At 37.9% G+C, this 24,229-nt stretch overlaps 1 protein-coding gene across 1 annotated transcript in view; it reads right to left on the reverse strand.

Annotated features, from left to right (window-relative positions):
- The window catches only part of NUDCD1 (NudC domain containing 1), a 40,723-nt gene that overhangs the window by 13,667 nt on the left and 2,827 nt on the right, over window positions 1-24,229 (reverse strand). Inside the window, 5 exon segments of the mRNA XM_066334956.1 lie at window positions 1,585-1,770; window positions 4,372-4,495; window positions 4,497-4,556; window positions 6,252-6,437; window positions 15,993-16,147. Coding sequence (XP_066191053.1) covers window positions 1,585-1,770; window positions 4,372-4,495; window positions 4,497-4,556; window positions 6,252-6,437; window positions 15,993-16,147 — 711 coding nt within the window.

The following is a 24,229-nucleotide window of genomic DNA, read 5'->3' on the forward strand; positions in this document are numbered from 1 at the left end:
TACTGACAAGCTACTGCATGCTAGAGTACATGCCCATTTAGAGATGTGAACACTTTTTTTACTATATATTTTGCCAGAAGCTATGCTGACTACTCAACAGAAATAAGACTAAGTCTTAATCTGCCTCAGTTAATGGAGATGGAATAAAACTAGTTGCCCAGAGGTAGTGATTGACTTTTTCTCCTGTGTCTAGAATCTGTCTGATTATTAACCTGCTGAAAGAAATGGCCCTTTTAAGAGAAATGTTTGTAAAAAAGGGAGGCTATGACAGCATCTATGGTAATGCACAGAAAATATAAATACAGATGAATATATTTTCTAAGGAGCAATCTTGTATAAGTTACCTTTCTATTTTGAGAAAAAGTAAAGTATGGGTTCCCCTTGAAAGCCCTCAAGTTGTCACAATCCAACCCAAGATTCCACGGATCAAAGCCTCATACCACGAACTGTGACTCTGGAAGGACTCTTGCACTGTTGCCCTTGACATACAGTCTTGACTGCAATGGATCAGTCCCAGGTGCTACAATTATACCTCCCTAGAAACTATTACTATCTGAGACTGACAGTCTCCAAAATTTTGAATATTGATGCAAACTGTATCTGATATTAAAAGTCCATTATGAATGCAATTTTGTATAGCTGTGCAAATAAAACTAGAGCCCACATTATGTTTAGCAAAAGGCAACTGCATTATGGTGCTCAGTGCACTGAAGAACTCCTCTGCCTCATGATTCACATGTACAGACAATTCTTAACAAAATTACATGTCACATATCCCAGCTGGCACAGTGTTTAATATTACACACTCCAGAAATTTCATCTTGCTGTATTATTTCCAAAACGATTTTCCCACTTTCACAAGATTGTGCTACTATCCTTCAGTTAGAATTTGTTCACTAACTAATGCCTCATATCAGAAACAGAAATCAAACGTGAATAATCCAACATAATTACATAAACATAGACATTACAGAGCTTAGTGATACTTGGGAATAAAATAGTCTATTAATAGGTTTGTTACATACTTAGTTTGACTGCAAAGAAAAAAATGTATGAACGCATTTTGTTCAAGATTTTCTAAACTGCATTCCCACCTGGAGAAGAAGAGACTCTTTTAAAGAAGTCTCATTCTTTAAAAAGATTTTCAAGTAATATTTATATTTTAGAAAGCGAGAATAAATTCATATCAAAAAGCTTTCTGATGAATAATAATTAACAAACTCAACAGTTTGGGGAGGTCAATGCCCCCTCCCTATAGGAAGACTGGTTTCTTAATCTCAGTACTACAAACAGGATGCCTAATTTAGGCATTAGCACCAATAATACAAAAACTTATTTTACATCTGTCTGCAAAATATCCTTTCCCTTAAGACAACAAAATTCTTTAATGCTCCTATCCAAAAACAGCACCTAATATAGGTTCATGCACAATACAACAGTAAAGACAACAAGCAGTCCAATCTGTCCAGAAGATAGATATTAGAACATTTATTGCTGGAGTTCCAAACAAATGCTAAACTAACAAGGTATGTCCTAAGTCAAAGAAGAGAGCAGCCTATCATAACCTGTCAGAGTAAGTCTTACCTTTCGTTTCATTTGATACTTTTGCATCATCATTTTCTTCTAATTTGTCACTTTCACTTTGCATAAATGTGAATGGTTTGTGGGAAACAATCATTAGACCATCCCCACTTGGCTCTATTGCTGCATAATGGGGGACTGATTTTCCTTGCAAAACTCTCCTTTTAATGATTTCATATCTATGACCACCTATAAAACAAAATTTTAAAAAAAGTCATAATATATTTCTAGAAGACAAATTATTATCTAAGGAACTAATCACATTTAAAAATACTATGTAATCGTATGTGTTAAATCACAGTACCATGGTTTTCCAATTAGTTATACTGGATTAATCTAAGACTGCCTTTTATTCTTATGATGTCTTTGCTGATCACAGCTAGCCCAGCACAGCTGTATGGAAATTTTTTTTCTTGTACAGAAGGTCAGAAGAAAGATAAGCATGTTGCATTTTCTGAATCTCATTGCTTAATGAAAGAAAACCAACTTGGAAAGGGTATATCTTTGTTACAGTCCTCTGAAGTACCACACAAGATATAAAAAGACATAACCACCACCCCCATTCTGATTTATTTTCATGCTTACATCTTTTGTTCTTTGGTAACACAACAGTGTTGATCCCTTTGTCCAGTCTGCCAAGCAGAGCAAAGATCTCACATTTGTTGATGTCAACAGACATAATCATGCTTTAAGGCTTTGCTTTGATGAAGCACAGATTTTGGTAATTTAAAATATGGCTTGTTGATTAACTAGTTACTTCTACTAAATTTTGATTTGATAAACTGCATCCACAGGCAGAGAGTTTCAAGGAAAGGCAAGCAACAGCAATTGACAACTGAAGAAAAATTGGCAAGTATTGTAATTTCTCAAAACACTTTTTATCTTTGAGACTGGTTCATACATCAGTCTGATTTGTGAGATGTTTAAATGAAATCAAAACTTATTTCCCTCTTCATAATTAAGATCGCTATGCATTCTGTTATTGCATCTCTACTGACCGTAATTTCAAAACTTTCTGTTCCCTGGAAATGCTGGAGAACTGTCAAGACTTTTGAAAGATTCTTTAAATCCACTTTTAGGGATTCCAAGAATATCTGTCATAAGTTATAAAACACACAATGTAAAAAGAATTTTTTTATGGAAGTGTACAGTATTAAAAAATATAGTAAAAGTCTGTGTTGGTGCTCACATGAATAACAGTCTTCAGTTCTAGACTGGCAGGGCTAGTGATTTAGTTTTCCTTCTAAGTTATAAACAGTAATGTTCAGAGGTTTCTTTCTCTTGTTGAGCTGGCCACAAAAGCACAAGGCAGTTGGTCTCACGTGGCTCTCTGAGAAATATTTCCATCATCCAAGGTTTCAAACAGCAGAAAATATAACTAAAGCCACTGAAGGCAACACAGCCAGTGGATGGGCTGGAAAGAATGTCCTGTCAAGACTAGGTGAGGACTTCATGCTTATCTAGTTTAGAGAAAATGAGGCTGAAGGGCAACCTCATTGCCATCTACAGTCTTCCTAGGGGGAGTGGAGATGGAAATGCTGAGCTCTTCTTCTTGGTTTTCCATTAACAGGATGTGTGGGAATGGTTCAAAGCTGCACCAGATGAGGTTCAGACTGGACATAAGGAAGCATTTATTTCCTGAGAGGGTAGTTAAACACTGGAACACGCTTCCTTGAGAGATGGGCAAAGCCCAATCTGTCAGTGTTTTAAGAGGCATTTGGACAATACTCTTAACAACAGGCTTTAGCTGGCCAGGCAGTTGGACTAGATGACAGTTGTAGGTCACTTCTAAATGAACTATTCTATTCTGTGCTGTTATCCATTCTATGCATGTAGGAGATGGAAGAACATTTGGATAGTAGCATCACAGTATGCCTCAACTACTTTAGTTCAACTAGTTAAAGACCTTGTTCTGTCAGTATCAAAATTTTATTTCTTGGAAAATATGAGCAGAACTATATCACAATCATTCCAGAATGCCTATTAATTTAATTCACACATCTTTAAATCAGACAATGACACATAGGGTCTTGTAATCTTCAAGTAAATCATGACATTTAATGCACATATATATGTACATATATACTGTACATATTTCATGTACATATATATGGTCATACATATATATGTACGTATTTCATGTACCTATAACACCGTCATGTTGACTATATAAGTATATTTGTCAATTTTATTAGGGTAAAATATTAATTAGTAGGTATTAATATACTAACTGTTCTCATCTGTTGGTCTAAAAATTAATGGAGTAACTTCATACTCCTATTGCAGGGAAACCTAGAATATTAAGTATTTACTTCTTATGTTACATGTCTTACATTTATCTCATACTACTTCAAATCCCACTACCTCATTAATTGGAAGGTAAAAAAAAAAACAAAAAAAACATAACCAAAGAGCCATATCCAGCTGTACAATATTGTAAAAAATACAAAAGACATTACTTAGAAATAGTTCCATATAACCTCAAGTTTACAAGACCAAGCTAAACGGAAATTGCATTTCATAACATTCAAGTAAAATGCTATCTTGTTTTCTGGTTATCTTAATGCACAAGTGCAAAACTTTACTTCTTCCAGCTTTCTGAATGCCTGTCAAAATTTCAGTCTATAACCAATAACTTGATCTCAAAACATAAAAAATTACCTATGGAAAATCTAAGCTGTGGAAAAGAAATACCAGAAACTGTGGAAAAATAACTTGTAAGACAAAGAATAAAAAACATGGCTTTTATTTTTTTAAAACATTACTCACCAATAATTAAATGTAAAACACTTACCCTCTTTTCTTCTGCAATTGTAACCCATTCCAATGTAACATGAAATCCACTTCCTTTTGTGTCCAGCTCATCTTTTTCTACCCTAAGCAGCAGGACAGTTAGTGAATGTGCATCAGATTTATAAATGAAAAACACTGTGTGCTACAATAAATGGACTTCCCATTTCTTCATTAAACACAATCTAGAAGACAAAAATAAAATAAAAAGTGAGACAGTTAAAGCTGGAAGTCTTGCTCTTGAAAAGTAGGGAAGGGCTTCAGTGAATGTCAATCAGTAACAGTCTCCTACAAATCTCTGCCAGTATGAACCCAGAAATGTCACACATTTTTGGTTCCTCTTCTGTGGCTATCAAGCTACTGTACTGAAAAGTTTTTAAACATTATTGTCTATATTGAACAATCATTATAAGAGCCCATTAAACAAAGCACAAAGATCCCCAAACCTGTCAGCATTGTGGCTGTTTAGCACTGTAAATAAACAGAGATACTGATGAAAATGAGAGGGTCCATCAACACTGCCTATCAACTGGACAAAGTGTCTCACACTCAAGAAAATGTAGGCATTTCCCCAAGGCCCTCACTAGTTCTCTAGATATTTCAACATTCTGATTAACTTTGCAGACCACAACTTGCGCAAACATGACATAAAGGGTCCAAAGCATCACTGCCAGTGTTCAATCATCAAACATGCCATTATTTAGCTTTGCAAAGAGATCTCATTTTCCTCCGCTATGAAGTAAAAACCAAAAAAGCTATAATGAAATGAAGGAGAATAATTATTCATGTTTAGAGGAAGCTGGGGTTAGAAATGATTGCATTTTTATTTATGCACATGGATTGGAAAAGTCTACCTGATATTTAAATGTGGCTAGGTAGGAAGAATACATAATCTATTACTGTCATATTAAAAAGCTAATAAGCACTACTGCGAATAAATGTCATTAATTATGAATCTAAAGTTATAAATTTCATTCATTCATCAAAATTATTTATATAATATGAAAATGATTTCATCGATTTCATACAGAAGGATTCCCTATCTTAGAGCATGAGACATTTGGCACCTACAGCTGGAAATTTTAACTCTAAAACCCAGTATTCCAGCTTTTTTCAAAAAGTACTCATTCAGCAAAAAACGGAAGAAGATAAAAAACAGTTAATCCAAACAACAGAGAAGAAGAAAATAACATTATTTGCTAGAAGATTCACACATGAAAATGAAAGAATAAATTACAAAGAATTCAAGTTGCAGCAGTTGAATTGTATAGACTCAATCCAGCTGTTACTGAAACCTGAGAGCTTGAGGATTTATAGGGTTGTCACATTAACACAACTCTAACCACTGCGTGCTCTACATACTCAACAAGTCAATTTAAATGATGACAGAACCTCAGATATAAATCTCATATTTTGTTACACTGACAACTTCAATGTAACTTATTTATGTGTCAGCATTCTCACACAGAACAGAATAAAAACCAGATGGTATTTATTACCAAGCATCTAAAACCAGGATGATCAATTTCCTTTACTGAACTCTCAAAAGATGTAGAGAAAGGAGCTAATCCATCATGTTGAAATCTTCCACTTCAGTATATACACATACATTTCTGCCAATACTAAAACATCTGTGATTTCTTAGGAAACTACCCTCTAATAGATAAATAGATGCAAAATGTGGGGCACTTTTACCAGATTCATCTTTCATAAATGAAGAGGGAACTAACCACAGAACATGAGACTCACAGTTTCAGGTAGAAATGTAACAATTATATTTGTTGTGTGCAAGTAGGATAACAAATGCCATTATTAATGCAGTTAGATCACTTTGATAGGGATATATGTGCAACTCCTAAACACATCACTGCAGGACTTACCTCCCACTTTTCAGAGGCACTGCTTCCACGCTTGCCTGATTTAATTAAATAGAGTCTTCCTGTACCGTCAGAAAGGGTAACCCACGTGGAGGATGAGAAATGCATCGAAGCACAAAGGCGATTATCACATGCAGTCAAGTCTGTAGGTAGCCTGAAAACTTCTCTTGGCTTTTGCAGAGCAGTGTCCTATAAAAAACCAGTAATAAACTAAGATTTTATGAAGTATTTATTAATTTCAGTAAATATCATAGGCAAATTAAGACTAATAAATCTCAGTAGCAATGTACCAGTTCTGTGTATCATCAACATATTTGGAAAAAAGTAGGTAGCAAGCATAATTCCCACATATGTGGAAAAGGTGTGGAAAATTCATCAAACTGGTTTCTAACTGGTATTTCAGCACTTTTTTTTTCAATTTTAAGCAGTAATTATATTTTGCATTAGAAAAGGCTTTTATTTTCCCTAGCATTCCTATATAATAACCACTTACCTCAAATAATTCTAGTCTCAGGAAAAATGTGGACACTTAAAAAGAACTGAAAGCCACAGAACTGTACTCAAACTAGTACATACAACTCACCTGTAAATTTAAAAGAACTTTAGCTCATTCTGTTGCACAACTGGCAAATATAATTCTCAGCTTTATTCAGTGGTCACTGTATTCAACAAGTTAGAGAAGTAACACCTATGATTAGCCAGCAAAAAAGCTGTGCTAATTCGTATCACATTTTCAATAACTTTTCTATCACATTATTATACTACGGAATTAAACCCAGTTGATGGCCAGTCAGGAATGGTGCCTCCCCCAGGCCTCAGTATTGGGGCCAGCCTGTCTAATACTTTTATCAATTGTCTGGATGAGGGATTTGAGGGTACCCTCAGTCAGTTTGCAAAAGACACCAAGCTGGGCAGGAGTGTTGATCTGCTGGAGGGTAGGAAGGCTCTGCAGAGGGATTGGACAGGCTGGATTGATGGACCAAGGGCAACGGTAAGAAGATCATTATGGAAAAGTGCTGGGCCTGGCCCTTGGGTCACAACCCCAGGCAGCATAACAGGCTGTGGGCAGAGTGGCTGGAAAGCTGCCCAGTGGAAAAGGACCAGGAGTGTGGGCCAGCTGTAGCTGAAAATGAGCCAACAAGCGTCCAGGCAGCTAAAAAGGCCAATGGCATTGTGGCCTGGATCAGAAATACTGTGGCCAGCAGGGATTAGACAAGAGACCATCCCCCTTTACTGGGCATTGGTGAGGCTGGCACCTCAGGTCCTGGGTTCAGGTTTGGACTCCTCACTATAAGAAATATACTGTGGGGCTGAAGTGTGTCCAGAGAAGGGCAATGGAGCTGGGGGAGCGTCTGGAGCACAAGTCCTGTGAGGGGCAGAGCAGCTGAGGGAGCTGGGGTTGCTTCACCTGGAGAAAAGCAGGCTCACAGAGGATCTTATGGTCTCTACAACTACCTGAAAGGAGGTTGTAATCAGGTGAAGGTTGGTCTTTTTTCACTAATTAACAAGTGACAGAACAAGAGGAAATGGCTTCAAGTTGCTCCAGGAGAGGCTTAGATGATATTAGGAAAAATTTCCTCACAGAAGGAAACAACCCTGGAACAGGCTGCCCAGGATATTTGGTGCAGTCACCATCCCTGGATATTTTTCAAAAATCTGTGGATATGGCACTTAGGGACACAATTTAGTGACAGACTTAGCAGTGCTGGGTGACTGGTGGGACTCAACCATCCTAAAAGGCTTTTTTCAACCTCAACAATCCTCTGATTCTACTACAACAGGATAAGTTTATTTAGCATAGTGCCACACTGCATTCTTTTTTACACTGAACTACAGATAGCTTTTGAGCAGGAATAAACTGAGACACTATTGTGAACAAGTTGCACAGACGATACAATTCTTCAGCAAACAATCAAGACATATGGACTTTCTAAAAATTATGCATAGCACTACATTTTGCCCCCCCCAAAATTCCATTATTTCCTGCTCTGGTAACTTTACACAAATCAGCTTGATTCAATAACAGTGCAAAATGGATGTCAGATTAACAATTTCATCTATATTTCTAGTAATTGTTCCCATAAGTCTGCTTTTATTCTGTGTTGTGTTCTCAATTTCCTGCTAATTCTAACAGGAAAAAACCCTGCTTTTATGCTGAAAATTGGATTTCCAACTGTTTTCATTAAGTATAGCAGCATGTCTTCTAGCCTATCTTTGGGGATTATTCTTTATCTTCTACCTTCACTCTCACATACAGCTTTTTCTTTGCTGAATAAGACTTAGTGACTGACTTTCTGCTCATTATTTGGCTCATGGAATGTCAGCCATGCTGCTGCCTGCTTAGGACTAAGGTTTACCTCCATTTTTTGTGTTGAACTAATCTCTGAATATCCAAAAGGCTTGTAGGTTAAAAGAAAGCTCTTAACAAAATCTTGATAATTTGAAAAGAATTTGGCTGACAGTTTAAAAACCAGTCAGGACATGCTTTATCAGCAATACAGCAATCAGCTACTTATGAAGTAGACAAGGCTGCAGCATAAACAAAATATTCTCACAGAAAAATAGAAGATGCAAACTGGAGATTCAGGAACATCGCAGTGACAGCTCTAAAATCTTTTAAATAACTGAAATAGAACTTAACCATTTGAAGTTTTTCACCTGAACTAAGAAACTGTTAAATAAAATGGGCTGGCAGTCTGTCACAGGTGAGGTCCCTCAGGCCCCCCACACTGAGCATCTTCATAAGGTACCGAATGATGGGACTGAAAGCACCCTCACCACATCTGCTGATGACACTAAACTAGGTGGTGAGGTAGACATGTGTATCTGCAAGTGAAAGCCATGTGGCACAGAGAGCCTGGAAGAGTGGGGCAGCAAGAATGCTGGGAAAAATAAGCAAAGACAAGCACAGTCCTGCACCCGGAATGGAGCAACTAGAGAGCTCAGAACAGGCCAGGATCCGTGTGGCAGAGAGAAGCCATGATGAAGAGGACCTGAGACCATGGGGATAACAAGCTGACCATAAGTCAGCAGTGCAATGCTGCAGCATCAAAGGTAAATTTGATCCTGGGCTGCATCTGCAGAAGTATCACTAGCAGAGATAAGAGATGTGATCATCTGGAGGAGTGCATTTCCCACACCCAGTAAGTGTTTTCCATATAGGGAAAAGTTTAAGACTCACCCCTTGCATTTGTATAAGGTAAACAACCCAGAAACTTCTCTGCTGCCCTGACCGTGATTGGCTCAGTGCCAAGAGAGAAGTTCCTATTGAACCTTTTTGCTGTTCTTCAAGTCCTGCTCTCTTAATACATTCAGTATTTAGGAAGGAGCACAAAGGAACTAAGAGGCTTTTTAGTGTTTCTACCAGGGTGTCAGAGGGTTTCTCGGACACCTGTGCACAGCTTTTTCTTTTGTTTTCTGTAACATTTGTTATTTTTCATTTATTAAACCTTTACTTTACAGAGCACCTCTGAAGATTATTTATACCAATCTGCAAGGGCTGGACCCTCAGAGACTGATACATTTACATGGCGCATAACACTGGCCACATGTTAACTGTATCAATCATCCCACACTACCCAGTGATTGTCAGGCCCCACCTGGAGTAATGTTAAAAGAAGGTATGGACAGATTGGAAAAGGTGCAAAGGACAGCCATGAACACCATCAAGTGACTGGAGAATCTCCCTGTGTGAGAAGATTGAAGGAGTTAGGCCTCATCTCCCTGGAGAAGATCAGGGGAGACCTCATCACAGTATCCCTGGGTGGCCACAAAGAGACAGCGGCTTTCTCTTCACAAGGAAGTCATGTAGAGAAGACAAACAGACCATGTTGAGAACATAAAATATGGTTATAGAGCCAATGAAAACTATTTTTTGATTTATTTACTAAGCTCATTTCAGTCAGTTGATAAATAATTATTTATGAAGGTTCACAAATCAGAAACCTCTGTTTAACAGGAGGAAATTCTTCCCTCATTACTAAAGATCAGCATTGCTGTCAGTAAGATGAAAGTATATTTACAAAGAAATGTACTTGTAAAAAAAGAAAAAACAAAATTTGGAATATATTACAGGTACAGTTTTGAGATATTGACATGTATGTAAAAGGAAGCACAAACAGAAGCATATTTTTGTATTGACAAGCTGGGTGGGAAAAAAAGTAATTATAGATTCTGTGACACAAAATGCTTCTTAGTCTCAGGCCCAGCCTTAACATTGCAAAGCATGAGAACTAAGAAACAGCAGAGAAAACATTCAAGGTTAAAACTGTGTCTCATTACAGACCTTGTTCCTTCAGCCACAAATCATTTAACATCTGTTTTTCTATTTTTTTACTCAAACAATCAGTAGCTTGGGGGGGAATAATCTTCTAGCAAAAGAAACTTCCTCATTCTGCTCTGTGAAATAAGGCAGCCAAAAATATACATATGAAGGACCACCTCCAAGAGTCCTTTGCACTTGGGCACATGAATGCAATACAGAGAGAGCACACTGTGAATGCAAAGTGTCCAGTGGCCTCATTTATTGAGAACCCCACCCTCGAGGGGATTTCAAATCCTTCCCATTTTCCAGGTGTTAGTAAAATCAGATGTACACTTAACACATGCTGAAAGGTAAGCAAGAGAAATTGCATTTGGGTAAGTATCATTTTAATAAGCAAGAGCAAAAAAAAGGCCATATAACAAGAAGATAGCCTGCTTGCCTTTTGGGTCTACTTAAATTCATATTAGAGATTACTGTGTGCTACAAGAAGATTATAAAACCTGCAATGGAAAATTTGCAAATTTTTAATTATTAGGAGCATTCAGGGCCAGTTTCTGGAGTTTCTGTATCATTACACCCTTTGGACTATTCTGCAAATTTACAAAACCTTAGAATGGGAGAACGAAAGAATTAAAAGGAAAAAGACCCCAAATAAACCAAACCCACAACCCAAACAAATATCACACAATCACCAGATCAATTTGGCTGCCTCATATTTTATTTAATTTTTAGATTTCACTGAAAGGCATTTTTTCCCTACAGAGTAGAAAAGTTTTTCCATTGTAATTAGGAATGATTACTGAGCCTAGGGAAAAAAAAGTCAAAATCATGTGTATCTTATCATTAAAGGAGGAAAGAGGAAGCATCATTCCTCTTAACAGTGACTTACAGGGGTATACTATACAACATTACAGAAGACCACACTTTTGTCAGCCTTCAAGTGAATTTTAACAGTAAGCTTTGAATAGTTTTGGATGCAATGAAAATAAAAAACTATCAACTACTTCATCTTTTAAAGCTCACATCAGATTTATCAGCATTGAGCAGGAATTTCAGAACTCAATCTCCTGAAAAAGTTAAAAATCACCTTTACTACAAAGCCTCTCTTTCAAAAGGCAAGAAAGGAAATTATCTTATTTACTACCTTTCTGTTCACTAATTTAACTTTAGGCATTTACTAGAACAGTCTCTAATTTCATTCTGACAATGGAAAGGATGGACTTCCTTGAAGATGAAAACAAAACCTCCTCTCAATCCCCTTGTGTCAAGATTAGATTTCGTCTGTTTCCTTGTTTACCAGGTGGTTTACTGGGGTAATAGTAACTCCCTGCTTAGAAGCATGAGAGGATGGTGAGAGTCTATAGTCCTGTATTATACCAGCATGAACAGGCTAATACAACTCAGGACTGCTTGGGCATTGGTCAGTGCTGGTGAGCAACTGCTTCGTCCATCACTTGTTTTGCCTTGTTTTATTTCTCTCTTTTTACTATCATTATTCTTGTTGTTATTATTATTAAGTTTTGCTTTATATAAATTGTTAAACTGTTCTTATCTCAACCTGTGGGTTTTACCTTTTTCTGGTTCTCCTCCACATCCTTCTGGGGATGGAGAGCAGCAGTGCACAAGCAGCTGCATTGTACTTAGTTGTCAGCTGGGGTTAAATGACAATACTGTACAAACATGAGATATTTTATAAAAGATTTAAAATAAAAGAAATATTTTTTCAAGGAAATACAAGAGAATGAGAAAAGACTAAAGGAATAAAAAAAGAAAGGAGAAATAAAAGTTATAAGTCATATGGTAATTCCCACAAAGTAGAAACAACAAATACAAGACTATGTTTCTATGAAAAGTCAAAATATCAAGGCATTTCACACATATCTTCAACTGAAAAAATGTCTTTACTCAGCATTCTGAATAACAAAGAGACAAGTATTTAAAACTCTGAAACACAACACTGATGGATTTTGTTGTTCTCTATCTGCTGTCTTATTCTGACTTGTTTCAAATTCCCATATTGTGTCTGGTGCCACTAACAGTTGTTCTCAACTGAAGTTAACTGGAAGTTACAGAAACAGTATTCCATAGCTAATTCTTACTGGAAATTAAAAAGATGAAAATATATTCATCATTAAGGATTTTAATTAAGTGTGAGAAGAGTTCGTATTACCACAATTTTTCAATTGATTATTTAAGCATAAAAGAAACCAAGTTGTCTTTGCAAGAAGAGCTTAGGTCAAGAAATCAAGTCCACTGCTAAAGGAGAAAACTTGGAATGTTTTGCAGCTATATTTGAATGCCACAAACACTGAGTCATCAACAAAGTTGAGTCAGATGTAAAAAAAGAGCAATTAAAAAGATCTCAGATTAGTAATCCCATCACTGTCCTACCCATTGGGTGTTTAAAGCAAAGTACTGATTGCTGCTGGCATACTGAATGAAAAAAGTCCAACCGCTGTAACAGGAGAAGGTTAAAGCTATTATACAGCATTTCCAGCCAAGTTAAAGTAACAATTTCCTCAGTCTGGTACAAAAACTCCACCTGAATACTCATTCATCAGTACAGAAGAACTGCTTGTGTTGATCACTTTTTTCAATTACGTGTGATTTTGAGCAAGTCGCAAGGTGTTATATGCACTTCTTTCCCTTCCTAGATGACATCTTTTTAAACATCTAAGTTGCACGGATAATTCATGATAGATGGATAACCAACACATGGTCATATTAGAATCAAAGCTGCAACTAAAATAAGAAATACAACTAGAAATAATGATGTGTTAGAAAGCCTACATGTTCTTTCACTCTGATTTTAGGATGAACACATTACCCCATTACCCTGTTCCATCTTCTGTTTTAAAGAAGACTGACATTCATTTTAATTGTAAGCTGTACTTGGCCAAAACCAATCTTATTTTTAATATACATTTTACTAATATATGGCTGGGCACATTTGTAATGAGACACCTTGTTGATGTTTCTGAACACACATTCCTTTTTATTCATATGCAAACCTGTTTCCTTTGCAAAACAGCATGGTATCATGTATTAGGACACAAGATGGTGCCTACTTATTTCAGTTTAATCCTTTTTATTTCCCCCTTCAGGTGGAACTGAAACTTGTGACCAGATATTAATCAAGTGCCATCATTTTGAAATAGGTCCTAGGGAAGAATATTTCTTATGTCAATTTATAGCCTGTTGTAAAATCCTTCATCTGCTAAGAAATCAATTTACACACATAGTGTCCTCCTAATAAAGGAATGTATTGGGTGTTGGTGCTGTGCAGGCAGAGGGGACCTACAGGGGTGCCCTCAGTGAGGAGGGGCCAGGGCTGCACCGTGCACCTACAGCCCCTTCCAGCTGGCTCCACTGGACTCACCAGGGGTGTGGAACAGGGGTTTGCCTTCAGCCCTCAGAGCAAACCATGGAAAAGCAGGCTGTCCTCCTGAAACCCAGAGAGGACAGATATCCACACTGTTGCCCATGGAAAAGCACGCGATGGAGCAATTCCTGGTACAAGATTTGTGGGACCTCCTTTCTTATCATCCTACACTAGTTCTAATTGGCAATAAATTAAATAATTTTCCCCCAAGTCAAGTCTGTTTTGCCCATCATGGTAACTGCTAAGTGATGATCTCCCTGGTTTTATCCTCATCCACAAACTTTCCTCTCATTTTTTCTTGCTATCTTATTGAATAGGGCGAGTGAGAGAGTGTTTGGGTGAATGTTCAGCAGCAAGCCAGGGTTAACCAACCTCAAGGATAAAACAAAAAACGAGATTATGACAAGCCACTTTTAGGAGAAGGCTTTCTTTCAGATGTTTCTACTAGGAATCAAGATGATCCCCAAAGTTTTGGAAGAAGTCCTGGAAGATTATTTTGTCACAGTAAGAGTCTGCCAATGTCTCCAACTGCTATATACTATGAAAAGCAAAGGAACTATTTTGCAGCTTCAGTTCTCACCCTCACATCCACTGGAAACCTGTATTTCCTGAAATCTAAAACTACTGCTTCAGAATTTTTCTTAGTTTACTTCTGACCTAGTAATTTCTGTCCCCAGAACCTTGCACAGGCTAAGTCACATGCTCTCAGATACTCACACATACTCTTGTGTTTTCATTGTCTGACAGGGTTATGACTCAAAACTGTCTGATAGTATGACAATGGGTATTTTCCTTTCCACACAAGTCTTTTTTTCCTTAATGCCCAAGCACTACAATTATATGTGCCAGAAACATGGTGTCCATAGAACCATGTCCTTCCCTCTCTGAAATTGAGTATACTTTTGTAAAGGAAACTAAAGCATCTGTGCATTAAAATGGCTCAAAAGAAATACAAAGTTTGATTACTTAGGACCACAAATATAAAAACAGAAATTTCAGACTTGGCCTAGCTTGCTTACACTATTTCAAGTTCCCTCATGGCCACCAGCATCTTTTTGCCTCCAACAAATGACATCTAGATTAAGCATTTCTAATTCTAACATATATACAATGACTAGGTTTTCAGGTTAGCAAAGAAGCATCAAGTAATGTCCGGGAGAAAGAGAAAAGCAACTAGAAAAGAAGCATCTTTCCCTTCCTTCAGCTTGTTGTCATGCCCATCTTGCCCAGAATGGAAGCAGATGTATCACTATGTAAAGGCTAAAAGACAAGACCTAATGTGTGTGTCTCCAGCAGTGATAGCCATAGACTGTGGACACAACCATGTTTGTTGGTAATAAGACACTGTGAGAAAGAACAGGACGTGGCTGGAGACAGGGGCCACACAGAGGTAGGACAGCACTTTTCTGGGAAAAACATCCTTGTTCTGGCTCTTAAAGAAAAGTACAGCACATATATAGGAATAATGAGGAGAAGTGGATGTGGACATGGACTGCAGGGGGGATATTAAGACCACCAGAGATGCCTTAAGCCCTCCAAGCCATTTCCAGAAGGGACTGGAAAAACAAACTGGACATGATAACTAACTTGTATAGAAAGTGAGTCATCTGTTTTCCAAGTGGAGAAACTGACCCATAAACAGGGACCCTCACCAAGCCCAGGCAGCACCTCCAGGACCAGACATCCCATCAGCCCACTGCTGTGTGTTTGTACCAGGAGATCAGGGACTAACATTTCAATTTCCATGCCAAATGTGTAACTCACTAAAAAAACTCTGTAAGCTTTTGTGAACCCTTTTGGCTACAAGCATCTTCATCCAGAGTGCTCCTGTCCCCTTAAGGGTGGGATGCCACACACTATTGCAACATTAATGCAATATTATTAACACAAAGAAGTCAGAAACCTCACTTAAAATCCTTTTATTCTTCTTTATTCTTCCTGTATTTCCTGGTGAAATGCATTCTTGTTGACCGATCTGTCTTCCTGACAATAGCTTCCCCCAGTTTTTGCATTTGGATCCTACTTGCAATATTTTCTATCTCATCTGCTCTCATCTTTGCTAATTTAGTAGTTTAAAAAAAAAAAGATTTATTCTTACCAGAGTCACTGACAGATTCATAACCCTTCCAAATTGATCAACATAGTAGACATTATCCTGGTACCAGGAATCAAGGTGAAGATAATTATACATGCCAAAAGCACGCATGTGGTCAAGGGTATATTGGTCATCACGAAGCTGCACTTCTGCTACAGCTGGAGGGAAAAGAAAAAGACTATTTTAACGATGATTTATTTACATTTTAGTGATTTAAAATTCAAAACAATTATTTAGAAATAATTCTTCCATTTTCATTCCATAGGTATGCTTTATTTGAAGAAAAATACCTCATATAGACATAGTTTAAAACTTCACCATAAACTGGGAAAGCAAGTCATCCACTCTAAAGGCCACTGCAGTCATTTGCTTTGATTATCTTATCACCATTACCATTTACAGTGGCCTGTTGTGGTGGGATTGCCCTGGCTGGATGCCAGATGCCCACTGAAGCCACTCTATCACTTCCCTCCTCTGCTGGACAGGGGAGAGACAACATAACGATGGAGGAGCTCATGAGGGAGGATGAGCACAAGGAAAGATCACTCACCTATTACTGTCACAGGCAAAAGAGACTCAGCCTGGGGAAATTAGTTTAATTTACTGCCAATCAGACTAGGGTAAAGAGAAATAAACCAAATGTTAAAACACATTCCCCTCCAGCCCTCTCTTCTTCCCAGGCTCAACTTCACTTCCACTGGTCACTCCCTTCTCCCCTCTCCAGTGGCACAGGAGACAGGGAATGGAGGTTGAGGTCAGTTCACCACAAATCTCTGCTTCTCATTTGTCCTCTTTCCTTTCCTCTTCCCTCTCTTCCTCTGCTCCAGCATGGAGTCTTTCCACAGGAGACAATCCTCCACAAACTTCTCTAAGGTGAGCCCTTTCCACAGGCTGCAGTTTTTCACAAACTGCCCCAGAGTGGCTCCCTTGCACAGGTCATAGTCCTTCAGGAAAGACTGAACCAGGGTGGGTGCTCCATGGGGTCACAAGTCTTACCAGCAAACCTGCTGCAGTGTGGGCTCCTCTGCCCATGAGTTCACAGGTCCTATCTGGAGCCTGCTCCAGCACAGGCTTTCCATGCCATGACAGCCTCAGTCAGGTGCATCCACCTGCTTCAGGATAGGGTCCTTCACAGGCGGCAGGGGGATCTCTGTGCCCCTATGGGCCTCCATGGGCTGCAGGAGAACAACCTTTCCCACCATGGTCTGCATCACAGACTGCAGGGGACTCTCTGCTCTGGCACCAGGAGCACCTCCTTCCACTTCTTCCTCACTGACCCTGGTGTCTGCAGAGTGGTTTCTCTCACACAGTCTCACTTCCCTCTCTGGCTGCAGTTCTTGTGCAGCAGCTTTTTATACTTTTCCAATATATTACCCCAGAGGTTCTACAACCATGGCTGATGGGCTCGGCCCTGGCCAGCGTCGGGTCCACCTTGGAGCCGGCTGGGATTGGCTCTGTCAGACAGAGCTACACTCATGCAACAACAACGTCAAACCTACTTTATATTACAGTAAGGGAAAAAAGTCTGCTCTATAGCAAATCTAGGAAAACAGCAGCCAAAAGAAATATTCCAGGTAACTACATGGATTTCATAGTCATGAATTCTGGACTAATCTACCAACACTTGAAAAGCAAAAGATTAAAACAGTACAAAGCAGAATTAGCTTGCAGTATTTAGAAAAAAAACAAGAACAAAAGCACAAAACAAAATAACAACAAAAATCATAAGCAAACAAACAACAACCCCTCACCGTGTTCTTGGCACTCTCAGTGAGGCTGAAATTTCCAGAAATGCCCAAGATATCATCAAAATTTCAGACTAAGTTTTTCTAGTTAAAAAAGACTGCAAAGAATGGCTGCTTACTAGAATACAACCTTCTTTAAGGCAAGAAGCATGCTACCTACAGTCATTCACTCGAGCAAGATTTTTCCAAATAGAAAACATCTATTCAACTACTGATGCCAGAAGCACTGGCAGAGAACCCTGAATTCACTGCTCCAGAGTTAAAAACATCTCTTTTCCTGAGACAACTGGAAAACAGAGACTGACACAAATCAAGATGATGTGATTTAAAGTGCTCTTTTGTACCTCTTATCTATATAGCTGGTAGCCATAATTCAAATTTGACCCTAAAAATTTGGATGTAGCTCTAGTCCAAAATGCATCCAAAAACTCTTCATAAGAACAACTTGTCAGAGTGGTATCAGATATGAAAATTTGGCCTGGTAAGTTTTGCCCCTAGGTAAAGATAAGGCCTATGTCCATGAACCTGTGATTCCAAATATAATATTTAATCATATTAAGGCTATTGACAAAACAGAATGGCTCTTAATTTTCTACTAACCACAAAATCAGTAGCACTGATTGTTGTTCTTATGCAGATCAGAGTGAAAGAATTGCTAAGGATTTGGCTGAAATTTGAAAGCAAACTCATTCTACACCAGGTAGCTCTCAGAGGAGCTCACTGAAACTTGAGTATCTTCAATACATTCACATCATGGTTACCAAACTGAGCCTGGATAAAAAAGTATTCAGAGTAGCTGTAGTTCTAGTTGGCATCTGTATAACAACCAGTGGGATGACTGATTATATAACCTGGTAGTATGGCTAAATATGGAGTAGAGACTAGACAAGATGGAGTCTTGTTATCTATTAATAAAGAGGAAATTATGCTGTTCGGGTTTTGCTTTTTTTTTCTGTGTTCTATGTGTTCTTCACACTTTTATATTTGTAGCTCTGTAGCCTATTGTATTAGTGACCAGTTTTTCCAGTAGTTTTCCATGGCCTTTCCCTAAGCAGAAAGACAAAACAAATTCCAGAGCTCCAAGCTCCAGGAGGTACAAGGCTCTGTACGATCTTGGCTCTCCCTGGGAACCAAGGGCAAGAACAACCCCTCCAGATACACTCTCATGGACAAAGTGCAACTGGTGCTGAAGGGGGGCTCCAGAGAAGGGGCTTGACTTGGGGGGAAAATTGCATCCCTACTTCTCCTCCTTACTGGTGCTCTTTATCAATTATGCTAATTTCCTAAAACCTATTAAAATGTATTCACCCCTGGGGGGAGTGGGCTTTTGTGGACATCTTTCCGTAACTGCCTCTGAAGGTCTTCAAATAAAGATCCCCTTTTAAATTACCTCTCTACTAAAATTATCTCAAGTTTCATTTCCAGGTTGGGAAAAAGGCAACACTACCAGTAATCAGAACTGGATTATCTGTCACAGACTAACCAGGTTTTTATTAAAATTAGGTGCAGCTTTTTTCCTCCTATTCCATATCTATACAGATATGAAGCAGCTTGGATGTAGTCCAAACATCTCAAAAAAACATTAGCAGAGGTCTAGTCCCTCCTTCTGTAAATAGTCTCAGATAGACCAAAACTCCATTTCATTCTCCAGTACAGTTGATGCCTTAAGCTTTAGCTCTCATATTTTTAGAGTCTCTGCAGTTTAGGTGTAATTCTGAACCTCATATTAGGTGGCAGTAAGCTCTCTTAACAGAGTAGGTAGACAAAACAAATCCTTTTCCTGCTGAGGACCAAAGACAACTTTCAGCCCAACAGCATAAACAATAGACCAAAAAGAGAAAACAAGAAATATGACACCTCACAACCTGGAGCTATACCTGGACAACTAAAGTCCAATATGCAAATGGACCAAAACTTATGAAAATGTAAGATCTCCTGACTGGTCGTCCATTTTGTGACCATTCTTAGTCCACCTTGGGTGTAGCCCTGGCCAGGCTCCTGTCCTGCCCAAGGTGGATCCTGGAGGCCTTTCAATAAATACATACTTTATTCTCCAGCTCTGTCCAGTCTCTGTTTCAGGTCAGCCTTTCCAAGGCATCAGTCAACCCAGGATTCTTAGCTTTCCTGCAGGGAACTTATCTTGAAACACACACAAAAAATGCTTTAGAAAGTTACAAGTAAACTCTATCAGTCCATGATGATTAGCACACAAGCCCAAAGTACAGGGAAAGCACCTCAAGGCTAATCCTTCTCATAGCAGCAGTTCACAGTTATTTTAGTTCCTCATCTTTCAACTTCTACTTCCAAAATTTCACTTCCATCCCACCTCACCCCATAACAGGGACCATTCACAACACTCTGCAGCAGCACTCAGACTTCTTACTCTTCTTTAGCATCTACTTAAAACCCTACTGCAGCAGAAGTAGTTTACTGTGTCAGAACACCAATTCCTGCAAAGAGCAGCTCATTTGGCAGTGCCATCAGCACCACTGCACAGCCATCACAAACTCAACAACCAGACAATCACTATATGGCCCAGAGCAGACCCCATCAGAGACACTGGCTATCAACATAAAAGTGGCTTTAGGGAACTATGCAAGATTATACTGCCTGATTAATAAAAAATCCAGTCATACTAGACAAAATGCTTGCAAAATGATAGCATAATCAGCAATTAATCTCCTAATCACTGTTGATATTTGCAGACTAGCAGTTTTCATTTCAGCCAGATCAAATCATTATTCATATTCACCACACAGGAGGGATTTCTGTACCTCTGCAATTAATAAATTACTGTTCCACAAGCTATGGCCCTTCAAAACAAGCTAGAATATCACCAAAGGAGTGACAAGAAAATACACCTGTTTTAACGGCAAGGACTGCTACCCATTCCAATTCCTACTTTAATTAATTAGAATATTTTACTGTAAATAATACTGTAAATAAAGAATATATTGTGAAAACGCATTCTAAATCTGTTTATCTAACCAAGCTTTATCACAGAGATATTTTTCCTGACACAAGAGATGATACAAGTGTTTTGTAAACAATTAAAGACCAAACCAAATATCATCTAGGATAATTATTTTCAGTGAAACCAAGCACATAGCATCTACTTCCTGTATAGCTGATCCTATGAACTTAGAATATACATGCAGAAACATGTAAAGATTTGTTAGCACAAAAACCCTAAAACAGTAAGGTTTCCTTTCTCTACTTCTCCCTCCCCACTCCCCTGGTTATGTTGCTCCTGTCAGAACTGTAATTAAACAAACAGTCTAAATACTCCAAACTAGATGATTCCTAAAGTAAATTAACAACTTTTCACAAAAATTCTTGGAACAATAAACTACTGATTAGCTGATTGTAAGGTGATAAACTTTATAAAATCTGGAAGAACATGAATTCACTGTCCTTGAGTCTTCTAGATTGTAGATGTTATAAGCCGTGAATAATAAAGGGGGTCAGGAATAGGAGATCCAAATCCCTTGTATTATTGCAATAGGTAACTAATTCCACATAAACAGAAGTCAGAAACTATATGATTCATGGGTGATTTTAAACTAGGAAATCTGACAAATGTGTACTGTCTTGTCATGAAACACTTCCAGTGAGGTAGCCAACTGCTTTTAGAATATATCATATATATGTGTAGCTCTGCCAAGATGAAGCAATTAGAGAATCTATTGCATCCCCCATTAATTGAAACCCATACTGTGACCAAGTGAAATCTGCACACAACTGCCATCTGCTATCACATACCATGTGCTTAGATAGTTTATAGAAGATTCTACACTAGGATAAAGTTAATTCTTTCCTTTCTACAGCCTTCAAGGTTCAATGTTTCTTGATGGTCTTTTGAAATAAAGAGAAAACCAATAGGGCTGAGTGCAAAAAATAAAGGAGAAAAGAGAAGAGAAACTGAGACCTTTAATAACACAAATTGGAGAAAAGTAAGTTAACATAAATGGAGAAGAAGAAATATGTCAATCAGTCATCACCTTACTCAGCCTCACATTTACAATTTTATGAGTTTTAATTTGGTTGTTTAGTCAGGATTTTTTTCTGATTTGTTGTTGTTTGGTTTAGGTTTGTTTTGTATTACGGTTTTTAATTTTTTTCCTGCCATTTTATTTTTTGGGTGTTTTTGTTTGTTTGTTTTTGTTTATGTGATTTTTAACAGTCAGACTAATTCACCAGTCTCAATGCGTTCACTAGTCTGTTTGGGTTCAATTAAGAAGCTGCAGTCAATGGCACCTATTCAACAGAAAGATACGTGGTCTCTTTCAAATGTCTGATAAACACACCTGTACCACCGTAACCCAGAAACATTGATTCATGCATTGATATTTATACCAGAAAAGAAAGCAAGTATAAACCAAATCTCAGCTTTCAGTATTACTTCCCAACACTCCAGTTACATGGGATATTTTGGACCAGTGTAAAGAAAATTATGCTACTTTTTTGGAATTGTATTTATCTCTACTAGTTCCATGCTTTAAAAGAATAACTTGACTCAAAATAGTTTAAACATAATTGAAGAAAAGATTTGCACTCACAATGCTTTACTGAAAAGCAAACGCACTAAATACAAAGTAATTAATAAGAATCAACAGAAGGAGTAACATATCCTTAACCTGTTACTATAAGATCCCTAGATGGATATTATAACAATTATTAGTCTGAAATGCAATGCAATTCAATGCAAAAAACCAAACCAAACCACAACAACAACCACCAACAAACAAACAAACAAAAACACTACCAAACAAACAAAAAACCCCAAACCACAAAACAACAAAAAAAAACCCCATCAAAAAACCCACTCCTCTGAATAAAGAACACTATCAAGGAACTTATACTTTAAATGAATAGAGAGATCTTACATCTGCCATCAAACACTCTGAAGAACTGGGATGAAAAAAAAAGAAAGGTAGAGAAATAAAGGGTGAGGAACAACCCCCAATCAGCCCCTCCATTTTAAGATGTTTTCCTGAATACAAGAAAGCAACTTTACTACAAAATATGCAGAGTAATTTTACCAGCATATTTTGTGGCATCAAATATGTCATGCCTTGTTTTGCAAGGCCACCCAGTGGAGGCAATTCTGTATTGCAGATACACTGGTCTATTAGCAGAAGACACAATTTATTTTCTAGTATCAGTATTCAAAGATCCTTCTAACACTGCATTAATGCTTTTTCTTGTAATTTCTTGTAAAAACAGTGCTTTTATTGTTAAAGGCAGCATCTCATTGTTGTTGAGTAAACATATGCCTGAGATTTAAACTTCTATGAATTACAGCTGTAAATGTCTGAAAAAGCTCTAAATTTCTTATTATTTCCCATACATTAAACACCTTTTTTATATTTAATTTTTCAAATGCAAATGGCAAATGCAAATGAAAATCTCTGGAAATGTTTCAAACATACCAGTGCCATTTGCTCCATAAAAAGTCACAAACATATGTTTTCCATGTAGCACTACTAATGAGCAACTTTTCACAGCAGCAGACCTTCTAAACGGCATGCATTACCACCATTTTTCAAAAAAAGTGATAAAATTGATAAATCCATGTGATAAAAGGAATGCATTCTCTGCACATTCTCCTGGCTTGCAACAGCAGCTCCATGTCTGAGCAAATGTCTCCTCTGCCTTCCAGCTGTAGCTATATTGAAAAGCATCCACTACTACATTAGAGGTACAATGGTCCTGCCAAAGAGACAAGACAGAGAGGAAAGGGATCAAGGACACCCACATCTGAATGAATTCAGGGAAAGGAAAGCTTATGGAAAGGAAAAGGAATTATGAGACATCTAACCAGTAAACAGCAAAGGTCTCAATCCTTTAAAAAAGTTGTGCAACTTGGACATGTTCCTTGCTGGAGACAAGGATTTGCCCGACAGAATCAGCTTTGGACTCTGCTGAGATTAGATTAGGGCAGAAGAGAAAACCACAAACAAGATGCTCATTTGTCCCGCCTAAACATTTGGTGATCTAATAAAAAGGCATTACAAAACTCAATGCAAAGGAAACATTTGAAAATAAGTTAGGGAAATAAACGAAAAATGAAAAGAGAAAGACAAAATTTACCATGAAGAGCTAGAAATTAAAAGCATGATAATACAGGACTCATTACTAGTTGGAATATATTAGCAGGAGGAGAGAACAGAATGGGTTGGAATAAGGAAAGGCAAAGAAGTGAGAAGAGAAGAAAAGAAGACAGGGGAGGGGAGGGGAGGGGAGGGGAGGGGAGGGGAGTGGAATTGCACTTCCCCCATTCTTCTTCACTGTGACCATATATTTTTAAAAAATCACTAGAAAAATCACCTTTTATCACAGATCTAAGAAATAAACAGTTTCTTAAAATGTATTTCTTTGTCAACCACACATCTGACCACAGCAAATTCCTGGCAATCATAGTCAACCAGATGAAGATATATTAGACTGAAAACTAAGTTTTACATGATGGTCAGAAAATGAAGCTGACTGTAG

The sequence above is a fragment of the Sylvia atricapilla genome, chromosome 1 (assembly GCF_009819655.1).
Source record: "Sylvia atricapilla isolate bSylAtr1 chromosome 1, bSylAtr1.pri, whole genome shotgun sequence".
Taxonomy (NCBI): Eukaryota; Metazoa; Chordata; class Aves; order Passeriformes; family Sylviidae; genus Sylvia; species Sylvia atricapilla.